At 38.9% G+C, this 16141-nt stretch overlaps 1 protein-coding gene across 1 annotated transcript in view; it reads right to left on the bottom strand.

The window, feature by feature from the left end:
- POLR2B (RNA polymerase II subunit B) overlaps positions 1-16141 on the bottom strand; it is a 47703-nt gene that overhangs the window by 17817 nt on the left and 13745 nt on the right. The window contains exons 6-18 of the mRNA XM_056569579.1: positions 15301-15459; positions 13635-13799; positions 11879-12075; positions 9301-9420; positions 9030-9216; positions 8812-8955; positions 6717-6856; positions 2971-3082; positions 2628-2782; positions 2318-2516; positions 1533-1701; positions 487-583; positions 259-353 (exon numbers count right to left, since the gene is read on the bottom strand). Of these exons, the coding sequence (XP_056425554.1) occupies positions 259-353; positions 487-583; positions 1533-1701; positions 2318-2516; positions 2628-2782; positions 2971-3082; positions 6717-6856; positions 8812-8955; positions 9030-9216; positions 9301-9420; positions 11879-12075; positions 13635-13799; positions 15301-15459 (1939 nt within the window). The remainder of the gene's footprint in view (positions 1-258; positions 354-486; positions 584-1532; positions 1702-2317; positions 2517-2627; positions 2783-2970; positions 3083-6716; positions 6857-8811; positions 8956-9029; positions 9217-9300; positions 9421-11878; positions 12076-13634; positions 13800-15300; positions 15460-16141) is intronic.

Raw genomic sequence — 16141 nt, 5'->3', positions numbered from 1 at the left:
AACACAGGGTGCTGCACAGATATCTTGGGGGTCCCAGCGGCAAAACCCCCGCGATTGGACATCTTATCCCCCTATCCTTTGGATAAGGGATAAAATGTCCCTTAAGGTTCTTAGAAGGTGAAAGATGGGGGAAAATTTTACTTCAACAATTTGACTGCAACCACAAGTTAAATTCTCCTTTAACATCAATGTTGCTCCAATAAAATTCTAATAAACTTAGAAAACTAAAAAAGTGAGTGCAATATATTCTTTCCTTACCCTGACAGGTCTCACGAGTAGGTTTTTCAAAAACTTCTTCTTGGTCATATCCTTTTTTGGACTCTTGTTCTTTATAAGAGCGATAGAAAACAGATCTGTGGAGAAAGAAAATTCATTAAAGGCAAAAACAAAAGATTAACGATGATGTAAACATGATGTATGCATCAACAATCTAAAAAACCCTAGTTCTTTTCTAAAATAGTTTTCCAAGACTTCTAAAGCTCATACCTGAAAAAACCTCTATCCACAGCAGAGCGGTTCATGATGACAGAATCTTCTTGGTTGTATCCAGTATATGAGGCAATAGCCACAATTGAATTAATGCCTAGAGGTTGCAATAGAAAGGGAGCATTTAGAAGCAGTCAAAGTTTGTTAAGCCCCTACCCCCATCTTGAGATGGTTTAACCTGGTTAACATGTCTCGCTTTATCAGGTTCTCTTTCTTAGCTGGAAATGTCCTAAGAATTTTGACAAAATGTGGATGCCATGGCTTCTTCTAGAGGTCTTTGTTAGTGATATTTGCCAGGGAGACTTGAGTAACCTGTCTGATTATTCTTTTCTGCTCAGGGGGTAGGGTGCGCATAGGAGTGATTGGTGTGTACGTCTGGGTCTTTCCGTGTTGTGGGAACTTTTGCTAGTTGTATGTTGGTTGCACAGCGTCTATCTGTTCTATTAACCTTCTCATGATAGGTAGCAGAGATCCCATGAATCTACAGTTATGTACCTTCATTTAAAAAAGTCAAACCTGGCTCTTATTCTGATAAAATAAAACCTTAAAATTCATACAAAAACAATGGCAAAGATCTCTAAAAGTGTATTAATACATTTCGAATCCTGCACATATTTGATGCCGCAGATTTCAATGTAAACTAATAAATTGAACACAGCATCAAATATGCACAGGATACTGCACGTGTGAATACAGCATGAAAAAAGGAACTTTCCCAGACATAGTTCTACTGTGCTTTCTATACTGTACTAACTGCCATACATAAACAGACTAATAAAAGGCTTGTTTAAAATTTCTGTATCCACTGATCTTGGAGGGTAGAAAGCTACATTCTTTTACACGTGTTAACTATAGGGCTGTCAGCACTTTGTTACTTTTAAAAGTGAGAGGTAACACCCCCCCCCCCCACCGCTCCAGTTCCAATATACTTTAATTGGCTGCAAAGAAAGCACAGTCATCCTTTATTCCAGTTCTTCATTAGCGTTTGACAAAGAAATGGTTTATTGTTGGAAAAGTATCAAGTAGAATAGTATCTACTAGCTTACCTGCAGGTAATTCTCTGAATCGCAAGTACTCCATTGATCGAGTAGTCACTAGTGGTTTTTGAGGATAATATAATACATGAGCAAGTGTATCCATCCTCACATGGAAATTAGTGATATAAACACCCATGGCTTGTTTACCCATAGCAGACTGATAGGTGTTCCTAGGTGACTGCAAAGACATACACAATCATTATAACAGTATGCTTATGGCACCATAAGGTTCACTACTTAGCCAAATGCAATTAGGATTGTAAACTGGAGTCTATGCTGCAGATTTACAAAAGGATTAGAAAAAGGTTTTAGAGATAAGTCATTATTAAAGGAAATCTGTCATCAGTGTCACCTGCACTAATCTGTCGGTACAGACAGGTAGTGCAGGTAATACTGATCAGAATGGAATTTACCTTGTCCCATTCCGTGCTGTGGTTCTCCAGCAATCCTCTTCTGTATCTTCAGCTCCAGACCCGATTTGGAGCATGGGCAGAGCTTAGTGTCGTCACTGCAGCTGTTCTGTTTGGTCTCGCTGCTCGCAAACGGCAGCGGTGATGTTGCTAAGCTCCGCCCATGCTACAAGACAGGCCTGGAGCTGAAGATACTAACCACAGTACGGGACAAGGAAAATACCGTCATCATCAGTGTCACCTGCACTACCTGTCTGTATCGACAGGTTAGTGCAGGTGACACTGATGAAAGATTTCCTTTAATAATGTTGATGACAGACTTCTATGTCTGAATCTTCCTAAACAAAATACATGTAAATCTAGGATTTTTAAACAGTAAAGTACCTGGTTATGATCAGGGAATGGTATAATTGATGCACAGACTCCTAGGATCATAGAAGGGTGAATTTCACAATGTGTGTATGTTGAACAGTACGCCACACCCTTTTCTTGCAAGTCATCTGGTGTCATTGCAAGCATAACAGTCTCCTCTTCAAGGGTATCAATGTATTCTACAACACCACTTGCTACAAGGTCCTGCCAACTACACAAGGGAGGAAACAAAAATGCTTGAGTCCAACTGTTATTTGTAAACTGACTAGTGCACAAGAACCCATAAGAATTACAATGAGAAAAGTAACAAACATGTTCTTACCTGTAATTATTATATTCCCTCTCTTTCAGCTGGTCAATATGTCGTCTTTTCAGAAGCAATTTCTGCTTTTCCACAATCAGCAAAGGCCTACATATCCTGCCAGCATCTGTGTAGATCCTTATCTCTCGCTCTCTTATGTCCCTGATCATAGACACCTTAAGAACAGAAAAGTTACAAGAATCAGCAGGTACATTCTACTACCTTGGGGAAAATTTTATCAACCTAAAAATAGGACATTATTAATACAAAGTCCTGTAGAATAATTTGTCAAAAACATCAGTATTCCATTAACAAGTACACCCATTTATTTATTCAACATAAATGTACAACAGAACATAAATACCTCAGAGACAATGATGTCCATTTGACGACGCAATTTTCGAAGAGTATTCATCAACTGCTCTGGATCCTTGTGAATGCCAACCCAACATCCATTCACAAATATTTTTGTGGCACTAATGATAAAAACAAAAACATTGAAGTAACTTATAGATATAAAATATCTGCTCAGCATTTTAGGCTGGGTTCACACCAGCATAATATGGAGACATTTTTTCTGCGACCAAATTATAACCTCAAGTCCTAGGCTAACAGCTATCCGTTCGGGTCATCATATCCGCAGTTAAACCACGACTAGCAGGAATAATACAGTCACAAAAATATATCCTAATAACTATTGTGTGAACCCAGTAGATCCCTGCAACCAGGCCCGGTGCAATAATAACGCAGCCCAAACTGTTGCCTTAGGGCGCTGACACTGTAGAGCCGTGCCACTGTCCTCCAGGCTTGGGCGCTCTGATAAGTGTGTGCGAGCCGTGCGATCACTTCTGAGGCAGGGTACGCAGGTACAGCACAGCAGTATGTGGGCTGTGATTGGTGCCGCGGCGGCAGGTGGCTTCAGGACTGTGCGTCTCATTAACAGTCACCAGTTACAGGTGACTCATACAGCTCATCCCCGGACTGCGAGGGCAAATAATATAATATATATCTCCGTCATGCCCAGACAGCCAAAAGCAGTCTGGACATGCTGAGAGTTGTAGTTTTGCCATATCTGTATGCTTGGGAAACCCTACCATACACACAGCAATCTCGGCCTCCAGCTCAGCTCCTCCCCCTGCTGGTCATGTGATAACAGACAGAGGCCTGCTGGGGTCAGAGGAAGGACCAGAGTGCAACAGAACTGATAGTAATGGCATGGCTGGAAAGTTACATATGTTACATACTGTGCCCTGACCCCTGCCAATCTCCCCCCCCCCCCCATTGTGAGTTCTAACCCTGTACTGTACCATGATTGCATATTAGCCCTGTACTGTGTATTATCCCTCTACTATGACATTGCTGTGTGTATTATTCCTGTACTATGACATCACTGTGTACTATCCCTGTACTGTGACATCACTGTGCATTATCCCTCTACTATGACATCACAGTACAGGGGTAATACACAGTGATGTCATAGTAGAGGGATAATACACACAGTGACATCACTTTTTGTATTATCCCTGTACTGTAACATCACTGTGTATTACCCCTGTATTGTAACATCATTGTGTATTGTCCCTGTACTGTAACATCACTGTGTATTACCACTGTATTGTAACATCACTGTGTATTATCCCTGTACTGTAACGTCACTGTGTATTACCCCTGTATTGTAACGTCACTGTGTATTGTCCCTGTACTGTAACATCATTGTGTATTGTCTCTGTACTGTAACATCACTGTGTATTACCACTGTATTGTAACATCACTGTGTATTATCCCTGTACTGTAACGTCATTAGATGTATAATCCTTGTACTGTGAAATCATTGGGTGTATTATCCCAGTATTGTGACATCACTGGCTGTATTATCCCTGTACTGTGACATCACTGGGCATTGTTATATTTTATATGTAGAGGGTACAGGACGAGGCATTATTATTATTATTATTATTATATGTGAGGGGCACACAGTGTTTTGCATTTTCAGAGGTATGGTGTATAATAAGGAATTTCTGGGGTGATACAGTTTTATGTGCTACAATATGTTGCTGTATTGTATTCAGACGTTTACTGTATGGCAAGGTTATATTTAGAGGCGCAGTGTGGAATAGTATTATATTCAGAGAGTGCGGTGTGTGGTAGTGTTATATACAGAGGACACTGTGTGGCAGTATTATACTCAGAGGGTATAGTGTGTGGTATTATATTCTGAAGGTACAGCGTGTGGTAGTATTATATTCATAGGATACAGTGCCTGGCAGCATCATATTAAATTATTTTCATATAGAGGATCAGACTCAGCTGACATAGTGAGGAGCTATCTGGGTGTCAAGTTCTGCAGAGAGAAGATTTAGCTGGACCCGGCGATCTGTACATCTGAATTAGGCTGGGTTCACACTACGCTTTTGCCATACTGTTTTCAATCCGTTTTTCTAAAGAAAACCGTATGGCAAAAAAACGGATGGAACAGTATGGAAAAAAGTAAACCGTATGAGTTTTTAAACAGTATACTGTTTTTAAAAGTGCATACAGTTCAGTCAGTTTTTATAGAAAAAAAAAAACCATAAGTTTTTGAAAATGTTGTCCATTTTTAATGGGAGGGGTCTTGGGTGGGGACTTTAGGATTCAAATGCGCATGTGCAAAGTAAAAACGTATACGTTTTTCCCGTATGGAACCGTATACATGTGCGTTTCCCATTGACGTCCATGCTAAAAAAAACATATGCGGTTGCAGTACGGTTTTTAAACCGGAGACAAAATTGTGGTCAACCACGGTTTTGACTCCGGTTTAAAAACCGTACTGCACCCGCATACGTTTTTATTTTTTTTATTTATTTTTTTTTAACATGGACGTCAAGGGGAAACGCACATGTATACGGTTCCATACGGGAAAAACATACACGATTTTTACTTTGCACATGCGCATTTGAATCCTAAAGTCCCCACCCAAGACCCCTCCCATTAAAAATGGACAACATTTTCAAAAACGTATGGTCTTTTTTTAATAAAAACTGACGGAACAGTATGCACTTTTAAAAACAGTATACAGTTTAAAAACGCATACGGCTTACTTTTTTCCATACTGTTCCATCCGTTTTTTTTGCCATACGGTTTTCTTTAGAAAAACGGATTGAAAACAGTATGGCAAAAACGTAGTGTGAACCTAGCCTTAGCTAAGCAAAGACTATAGAGAAGACGCCACCTGTAGTCACTTATATTATGTATTCTCCTCACTATGCCCCATCAGAGTTTTAGTCACTTGCACCGGGTGACACCAACCCTAGCAACGCCAATGCGTCCAAAGGCTTTGCGTGACTGCCATCACACAGGAGAGAATGGTGGGAATGGAGCAGAGGATCATGCTGCTGGTCTGCGCTGAAGTGAAGTCAGTAGCAGCAGAGTAGACTAAAGAGGCCAGAGAAGAGTGAGATTCACAAGATATATGGGGGAACTGTATATATGGCCAAAATGTAGCTTTGCTTGTGTAGGCAAAAATCCTTGCACTGGCCCTGCCTGCAACCCTCAAGGATGATTTTGATTCCCCCTTTAGAAATTCTGAGGGTACGTTCACATGTGCATATTTTCTGCTGCAGATCTGCAGAAGAAAATACACGTGTGACCTACCCTAAAAAGAAGTTTGCTAAGACAATTTAGCACATAAAAAAAAATCGTAATTATATGGACATCTGCTGCAGGTTTGGCTGCTCTTTAAATCTCAAACATATCTAGGTTAAAAAAAAAAAAAGGAAGGCCGGGTCTACATCACTTAAAGTGTGGGGAATGTCTGCCGGGAAAACTGTCGGACATTCCACACTTTTGATTAATTCAGCAGGCGCTAAGTACGCTCAATTGCGCCGTCTCAGACGGCAAGGAATTTGAGGGGAATCCACAGAAAGATTAAACCAGTGTATTCAGTATATTCGGGATTTCCACCGGCAGAAACATACACTATGGAAATTCCACCATGTGCACAGTGCAGCAGAATACCATTGAAATTAATGGGACTCTGCTGCAGCAGAATGTCTCTGCGGAATTCCGCACGGACAATTCGCCGAGCAAACATAGCCTAAGAGTGCATAGTATAACCTGTTGCAGTACACTTACTCTGCAATTGCTGCTGGGGATATTTCTTCAAGGTTTTCCATACTCCATTCTTCTAAAAACTCCAGAATTGGGGAAGGTTGAGACCCAACAGAAATATAGGCCATCAGAGCCAAATTTTTCACAAGTCCTACAGCGTGACCCTGTGAGTACAAGCATTATATTTATATCTGCATATGTGAATACTATTTTTATTTATAATAATTAAAGCTACTTTTTACATTAAGCTTTGTTTTCTAACTTATCAGCTCAATGGCTACTGTGAAGAAAGTGTACACTAAAATTCTGAAGATGAATTACTAAAACTTACATACCTTATACACAAGCATATCAGACATGCTGTGGTTCTCACCACGTAAGATAAAAAAAAAAAAATGTTATATTATATATATATATATATATATATATATATATATATATATATATATATATACACACACACACACAAACTGTATTTATCGGCGTATAACACGCACCCCCATTTTAACAGGGAAATTTAAGTAAAAAAGATAAAATGTAAAATAAATGACTGACTAAATGCCACATCATCCCCCCAACTTCGTTTTCTTCTGCACCTCAGTTTGGTCCCGTCCCCTCCAGTGCCACATCATTCCTTCCCTTTTATCAGTCCTTGTTCCACATTTACCCCTCTCATCGCCCCCCCATGTTTCATCATTTCCCCCTGTCATAGACCACCACTAGCCATACAGACATTAAGCCTTTAGTGCCTCCCCCACCATCATTTCCCCGTCTCATCATCCCCCCACCCAGTCTAATCATGTCCCCATCATTCCCCCCCTCATCATCCCCCCCCACCCTGTCTCATCATGCCCCCACCCTGTCTCATGTCCCCCATCACTCCCCCCTCATCATTTCCCCCTGTCTCATCCCCCCCTGTCTCATCATATCCCCCCCCCCCCCTCATCATTTCCTCGTCTAATCATCCCATCATGTTCCTCCTATGGCATCCAGTGGTCTTCAACCTGCGAACCTCCAGATGTTGCAAAACTACAACTCCCAGCATTCCCGGACAGCCAACTGCTGTCCGGGCATGCTGGGAGTTGTAGTTTTGCAACATCTGGAGGTCCGCAAGTTGAAGACCACTCTTCCCCTTTCCTTACTTGTCTGCGCTTCGGCTGTCTAGCGGGGTCAGTGAAGCAGATGAGTTACGGCCTCTCTCAGCTTCTCTGTGCGGCACATCACTTTTCGGCAGAGACTACAGGAAATGAAAAGTGATGCCGGGAGAGGACGTAACTCATCTGCTTCACTGCCCGCAAGACCCCCCCCGCCTGACCTGACAAAGCGCAGACAGGTAAGGAAAATAAAACTATAAAAAGCAGGAAAAGGGGGAATGATGAGGGAGGGGGAGGTTCTCCCGCACTATACACAGGTACTGGTGGATAGTGCTGGAGATGCTGATTAAAAGGTAGCGCAGATCCGGGCAAGGTAGGGCTCATTTTAATCAGCTTCTCCCGCACTATCCACCAGTACCTGTGGATAGTGCGGGAGAAAACAAGTGACAGTGCGGGGAGGAGACGCCGCTGGTCACTGATTTAAAGTGGCGGCGCTGTTAATACTTAGCAAGCAGACGCTGCTGCGGCGGCTTTAAATCAGTGACCAGAAGATTTATCGGCGTATAACACGCAGGCAGACTTTTGCCTTAAGTTTTAAAAGTGCGTGTTATACGCCGATAAATACGGTATGTATATGTATATAGGGGTGTGTGTGTGTGTGTGTGTGTGTGTGTATATGTGTGTGTATATATATATATGTGTGTGCGTGTATATATATATATATATGTGTGCGTATATATATGTGTGTGCGTATATATATGTGTGTGTATATTATATATAATTTTTTTTTTCTAATATAATAAAAAAAATTTGAAAAGATTGATAAGACCAGAATGTAGAGAGATCAATCCAACTGCTAGCAAATTATGCAACATACTACTAATCTTGATAAAGGCAACATCAAAGAAAACGTAAAAAGCATACAAAAATTAAAGGGTCTCATGTAAAACACTTTTATTGTACTTTTTTTTTTTTGATGCATTGCATACAAATCAACCAAATTGTAACAGTTTTATGCATCTTACCTCAGGAGTCTCGGCAGGACACACCATGCCCCATAGAGTGTTATGCAACTGCCTGGGTTTGGCAAGTTTACCATCTCTACCAATAGGGGAGTTCAATCTCCGCAAATGAGAAAGCGTTGATGCAAAAGTCAGTCGGTTCAACACCTAAAGAGAAAAAAGTCCTCCTGTAACCAATATATGTGGGTTTATATCTGACTGAAATCGGAATGCTGACATACCTGAGACACACCAGCTCTGGCCTGATGGGCTTTCTTTTGGTCACCCCAATTACCAGTGGCCAGAGAGTATTTTAGACCATCTGAAATGATACGAGTCTTAATCGCTAGCTCCAAGTTGAAGTCTTTTCCTCTGTCAATAAATTTCTGTGCATATATCCGCACTTCTTTCAACAAGTTCTTAAACATTCTGCAAAGAAAATAAAAGTTTCATCATAGAAGAACCAATAAACACAAGGAATATAGTTCTGTTTAAGAACTAGTGATAAGTTACCCCCTAAAAAGGAACGCAAGCAGTGGCCCTGCAAGATCCAGCCTTTTGTTTCCATAATGATCTCTGTCATCTAGCTCTCTTCTTCCAAGAGCTGCAAGGAGCAGTCTATGAACCATGTACCTTAAATGAAAAAAAAAAAATATAATAATTATGTTATAGAAAAGACAAAAGGCTTGACAGGTGCTGCTGAGTTTAGGCTTATATAGTCTCATAGCCATTAAAGGGATTATGCAGGGGGAAAAAAAAACAGATAGAGAGAATATAAATATTATATTACATATAGATATAGATATATATATATACATACCTCTCTCTCATACATACATATATATATATATATACATACATACCTCTCTCTCATACATATATATATATATATATATATATATATATATATATATATATACATACACACATATACATATACACACACATACATATATACACATATACACACACATACATATATACACATACATACACATACATATATATCTCTATCTATCTATCTATCTCTATATCTCTTAACTGGCTCCAGAAAGTTAAACAGATTTGTAAATTACTTCTATTAAAAAATATTAATCCTTTCAGTACTTATTAGCTGCTGAAGTTGAGTTCTTTTCTGTCTAAGTGCTCTCTGATGACACGTGTCTAGTGAACTGTCCAGAGTAGAAGCAAATCCCCATAGCAAACCTCTTCTACTCTGCAGTTCCCGAGACAAGCAGAGATGTCAGCAGAGAGCACTGTTGCCAGACAGAAAACAACAACAACTTCAGCAGCAGATAATTATTGGAAGGATTAAGATTTTTTTTAATAGAAGTAATTTAAAAATCTGTTTAACTTTAAGGAGACAGTTGATATTAAAATACCCCTTTAAAGCCTCTAGCGACACATGCAAGGAAAGCTGTACACAAGGAAATTCCCACTTAGTGGCTGATAAGAACTAATCAGCCACTGGTCAGGAATTTCCAGTCCGCAAAGAGCATCATCTGAACTAGTAAAGAATAAGACCACAGCAGAGACCATAGTTCTCCATCCTGCTGGATACGCATCCCAAATAATATAAGCCAAAAAGAATTCTGAACACATAACACCATATACAAGATTAAGTCAGATTTTATTAAACATGATCAATTACCCAAACAATAACCATAAAATACATATACACAGAAGACATTTTAAAACAGTGAGGGAGCCAGAACTACAGTCATAATATGATAGGTGACATAACAAAATGGTCAATACATGATTATAATAAAAAAAATATGAATCAAATGGCTAATGCCAATAAATAACAGCCACGGGTGATCCTTTGTTAGGAACACACTAGATATCCGTAAACATAGACAGGTATTAGTAAAGTGCAATTGGACAAATAATAGTCACTAGATAAGGTACAGATCTAATAAGGCAGTGCTAGAAAAGTGTGCAACACTATCAGACATCAATATGTCCAGGCATAAATAATAAACCATCCTCTAAACTATAGGCAGAGGCTGCACAATACATACAAGTAAAATCAGGTGCAAATGAGTCCCAAAATCAGCTGATGAAAGATAACTCTGGCTCCCCCACCTCACCCTCCGACACGTTTCGCAGGAGCAGTAAGGTGGGGCGTAAGTATGGGGTTTAAATACCAGTGTCCAGTGCAGAATGGCCAACATCATCACAGATGCCATTATCGGGCGCTTTCTGCCCGACACCAACAAGCCGGAAACACGCCAGCGTGGGCGCACAGTGCGCCGTCACCGGAGTCCGGTCACGTGATACCCAGCCTGGAGAAAGCGCGTATGTGTGCAGAAGTGCACAGCATTCCGCCGCCATCTTGGCAAAGGGAAGAATCTCCCTTACATGAGATAAATAGACAAGTGAACGGGACCACAGAGATTAAAAATATATGGGAACAATATATAGTAGTGAATACAAAAAGTGTCAGCGGGGCTCTAATAAACATCAATTTATAATGTACATAAAGCAATTCATTTGTTATACATGAAAGTAGTAAGATCTTACTATAATTATATATATATATATACACACACACACACACACACACACGTATATACATATACATATATACGTATATACATATATACATATATACAAAAAATACTACAAATAAATAAAAAATAAAAAAGAGAAAGCAGAACTACCTAATACACAGGTGCATACTGCTGTGGCAAATAGAGTATACAAAAAGAAGGTTGCAGTAGCACAAGTGGTTAAAAAAAATTACATAAAATGGAGGCTCTTAGCACACTGATCAAAAGGTGTCCCTTTCCACCAGATTTCCATTACAAAGGACAATTGGTTGTGCAATAAACAAAGCCTAATGAGTCTGAGGATGGAAAAATTAAATGGCTGTTAAAAAAAAAAAAAAGTGAGGAGGGGGAAGTAAAAATAAAAATGTGTCCTCAAGGCCAAAATGGGTCCTTAAGGGAGTTAAGATGGGTTTTCTGCCAGGACAACCCTATCAAAAGGGATAGAGGGTCCCGAGGTGCGCACATTGTCACCCCTTTGGTAACATTGCACAAAAAAAAAAAAAAAAAAAAAAAGTTTCATATCATTCAAACCTTACCCCAAAAAATACGCTTTTTTGGTCTCACAGAAGTCACTGACACCAACATGCGGAAGCATTTCTTTCTGAAGAACTTCCTTGGCGTATTTGATTCTTTTTTCCTTCGTGACACCAGGCTTTGCCCCTCTAGAACCAATAAAGTTCAGAGCCACGTTCTGTTCTTGGATAACAAAGGCTTCATCAAGGGAAGGCTTAACCTGTATAAAAGGAAATAAATAAAAATACACTTTTACTGATTGCCATGTAAAGCCTTTGTCTCAGATTGATGAATGATTTACCATCATAGGAAAAGGTGGCATAAACCGAACTTCCCCCAAGTTTAGGAAGACACCACACAGTTACATCTGCTTTTTTTATACACCAAATAAACACGGCATGTGCCATAGTTTTGCTTCATGGAAATAGGAAGGTAATAAACCCATGTAGTAGTGCTCTAGAATTTATTAAAATTTATTTTATTGATATTATTTGACCACATTAATCCATTTAAGACCAATTGATGTACATATAAAGCAGCTGGGCATTGGATGAGTAAGGAGAATGCTCGGGGACTGTCAGGAATTATCAACATTGGAGATCACGCCAAAGCTGGTCATTTAACTCTTTAAAATGCTGGGATCACCTCATTTAAACAGTTTAGCACCACATCCCTGGTGGTCTAATGGAACAATTGGCATCATTTACAATTGCTTGTCACAACAGCCAAACGTTCCACTAGTCACTGATCTATTGATACATTCTGCTACAGGCAGGATGCACCAGAAGAGCTCCAGTTTAATAGATCAATATAAATTTTTTTTTAAAAAAAAGCACATCCAATTGCATGTATCTATTGAACACTTCTAAAACTGCTTTAAAAGAAAAAAAAGGGGAAAAAAATCCCGAGTAAAAATATTTAACAGCCCAAATTTTCCTATTTAAATTTTTTTTTTTTTTTTTTAAATTGAGCCCTCATACCGCTGCTTATACGGAAAAATGAAAAGGTTATAGGTAAGCAAAATAGAGGGATTTTAAACGTACTAATTTGGTTTTAAAAAGTTGCGATTTTTTTAAAGCGATAAAATAGAAAAGTATTTAATCATGGGTATCATTTTAATCGTATTGACCCAAAGAGAAAACATGTCATTTTTACTGTAAATTGTACAGCGTGAAAACGAAACCTTCCAAAATTTTATAGTTGCGGTTTTCTTTTCAATTTCCCCACACATAGTACTTTTTGCTGTGCCATACATTTTATGGTAAATTGAGTGATGTTATTACAAAGGACAACTGGTCATGCAAAAAACAAGCCCTCATACTAGTCTGTTGAAAAATATGAAAATATAAAAGTTATGATTTTTATAAGGCGAAAAGGAAAAAAACGGAAAAATAAAATTTGCTGAGTCCTTAAGGCCAAAATTAGTGATGACATTAAAATGTACAACTGCTCCTTATAGGACTATCAATGGAAAAATAAAAAAAGGTTATAGCTATTAGAACGGAAAAAAAAAATTAAAAAATTCTAAAACCACAGAGGAAAATATTCATAATCATTAAAGGGTTAACTTAAAGAGTTTGTTAGCATTTATCATGATAATTCTTGTGAGATGACAGAAGTGCAGGCTACATACAACCGATGCAGTTTTCAGTTAACTGAAGCTAAAATGTAAAAATATACCAGCACTGGGGGGGGGGATCTGATCTGGTCCTGACAGTAAAAAGTTGGCCAGATAACTGCCTAAAACATTAGTCTTAAAACTAAGGATATCCCATTTACCATTTCCATCATTTCGGGATCTTCAAAGTCATAGATGATATGTTCCAGAATGTCTCTATCAGACACAAAGCCCAACGCTCGAAACACAATGATGATGGGTACTTCTTGTTTAATGTAAGGTAACGTTGCAACAATACGTTGGCCAATGGCACTTTTCTTTGCACCCTAATAAAATAAAGTCACAGATAGGTTACATAACTTTGTTAGTAAAGTAGTGAGTATATCTAGTACTTTATAAACACAATAAGCATAATAGTTTAAACTTTTTGACAATACCAGTCACAAGCAAAATATATATAAAAATCATAAAAAGGGTTCTCTTCACAGCAGACCACTTCTCTGTGGGATTAACTGGCCATCTGTCCAATTTCTTTGCAACAATTACTAAGTGGTATGATATATTACAAGGAGACCATTTAAAGGCACTGCTGGAGTACGTCAGAGTGGTGTTCACTGCTTACTAGTCTCTTCTGGATTAGAGGGGGGGGGGGGTCTTGAGCAGTACACCCTCTAAGAGGTCTATCTTTGGCTCTTTAAATGTGTTACCACACCTGTCCTCAGGTTGTGTGGAGTATTACAACTTGGTTCCATTCACTGCACTACCACACAGATCCTAACGACAGGTGTGCTGCTGTTTTTTCAGAAGTCAGTTTTATTTTTCTTACAATTGATAACTCCTTTAAAGTCATTAAAACATTGTGACTGACTAAAAAACATGCAAACACAAAAAGTGGCAATCCACTGGAAGACAATGTTTTTCACAACATTGTAGCTTCACACTTAAGTCTTAAGTGTGATATTGCAGATATAAATAGGTCCTCATAATTGCAGTGATTATCACTAGATGCTAGCAAAACTAGTCAGGCTGCATGAAAAAAAGTTTTCTGAGAAACAATGTTCGGGTATGTTCACACAGAATGATTTAATGAAGTGGTTTGTGATGCAGAAAGGGCAGATTTCCTTGTCAAAAACCACGCTTTTAGTTACCATTGCAATTTAACAAGTTACTATTAAATAGTTAGGCTGGGATCACATCACGTTTTTCTTCTACGGTTCCAGCATACGTTTTAATTTGTGAAAACATATGGAACGGTATTGAAGACGGTATACATAGGCAAAGCATTGCAAACCGTATGCACCCTGATGCATACGGTTGCGTACAGTTTGCTTGCAATACGGTTTTTAACAGTACTCCAAAACGTGTTCAACCACGGTTTTGACTCTGGGTTAAAAACCGTATTGCAACCGCATACTTTTTTAAATTTTTTAACAGACGTCAATGGGAAACGCACATGTATACGTTCCATACGGCGAAACCATATGAGTTTCTTCTTTGCATCCTAAAGTCCCCACCCAAGACCCATCCCATTAAAAATGGACAGAATTTTCAAAAACGTATGTTTAAAAAAATAAAAAAATTTTTAAATTAGAATGGACGGAACTGTATGCACTTTTAGAAACGCATACGGTTTACTTTTTCCCATACTGTTCCATCTGTTTTTTCCCCCCATATGGTTTTTGATAGAAAACGTATGCCGGAACCGTAGTTGAAAAACGTGATGTGAACCCAGCCTTACCAAGCAACAATGCATTTTTTTTTTAGAATTTCCTTTGAGTTATTAGAAAGCTGGACAAACAATACAGAGGGAAAGAACATCTTCCTTACCTGGCCGCCTCTTGCCAACATGCTGACCCATATGGAACTTGTTGGTCTTGAGGAGTTTTCCAGACAAGACCTACATTCGGCAGTGTAGGCATACTTTGAATCTTTCTTTGCAAACACATATACTGTGTTAGTTGCCATTTTTTCTTGTGCAATTAAGACCTAAACCATGGAAACAAAATAAAGTCAGTTCATTGCTTATGGCAAGTAACAAGGTCTGCAGTTATAGTGGTTAATACATTATGTTTGGACTTAAAAAGGGAACCTGTCAGCTGTTTCATGAAGGGGCAAAGAGTCTGTGACTTATTTAAAGGGGTACTCCGGTGAAAACCTTTTTTCTTTTAAATCAACTGGTGGCAGAAAGTTAAAACATATTTGTAAATTACTTCTATTAAAAAAAAATCTTAATCCTTCCAGTACTTATTAGCTGCTGAATGCTACAGAGGAAATTCCTTTCTTTTTGGAACACTGATGACATCACGAACACAGTGCTCTCTGCTGACATCTCTGCCCATTTTAGCAACCATGCATAGCAGATGTATGCTAAGGGCAGCATGGCGGCTCAGTGGTTAGCACTGCTGCCTTGCAGTGCTGGGGACTTGGGTTCAAAGCCCACTAAGGACAACAATAAATAAAGCGTTATTATTATTATAATAACGTCAGCAGAGAGATCTGTGCTTGTGAGGTCATCAGAGAGCATTCCAAAAAGAAAAGAATTTCCTCTGTAGTATTCAGGAGCTAATAAGTACAGGAAGGATTAAGATTTTTTAATAGAAGTACTTTACAAATATGTTTAACTTTCTGCCACCAGTTGATTTAAAAGAAAAAAAAAAGTTTTCACCGG

The sequence above is a fragment of the Hyla sarda genome, chromosome 1, assembly GCF_029499605.1.
Source record: "Hyla sarda isolate aHylSar1 chromosome 1, aHylSar1.hap1, whole genome shotgun sequence".
Classification (NCBI taxonomy): domain Eukaryota; kingdom Metazoa; phylum Chordata; class Amphibia; order Anura; family Hylidae; genus Hyla; species Hyla sarda.
This window is presented reverse-complemented; position numbering and strand designations above follow the sequence as displayed.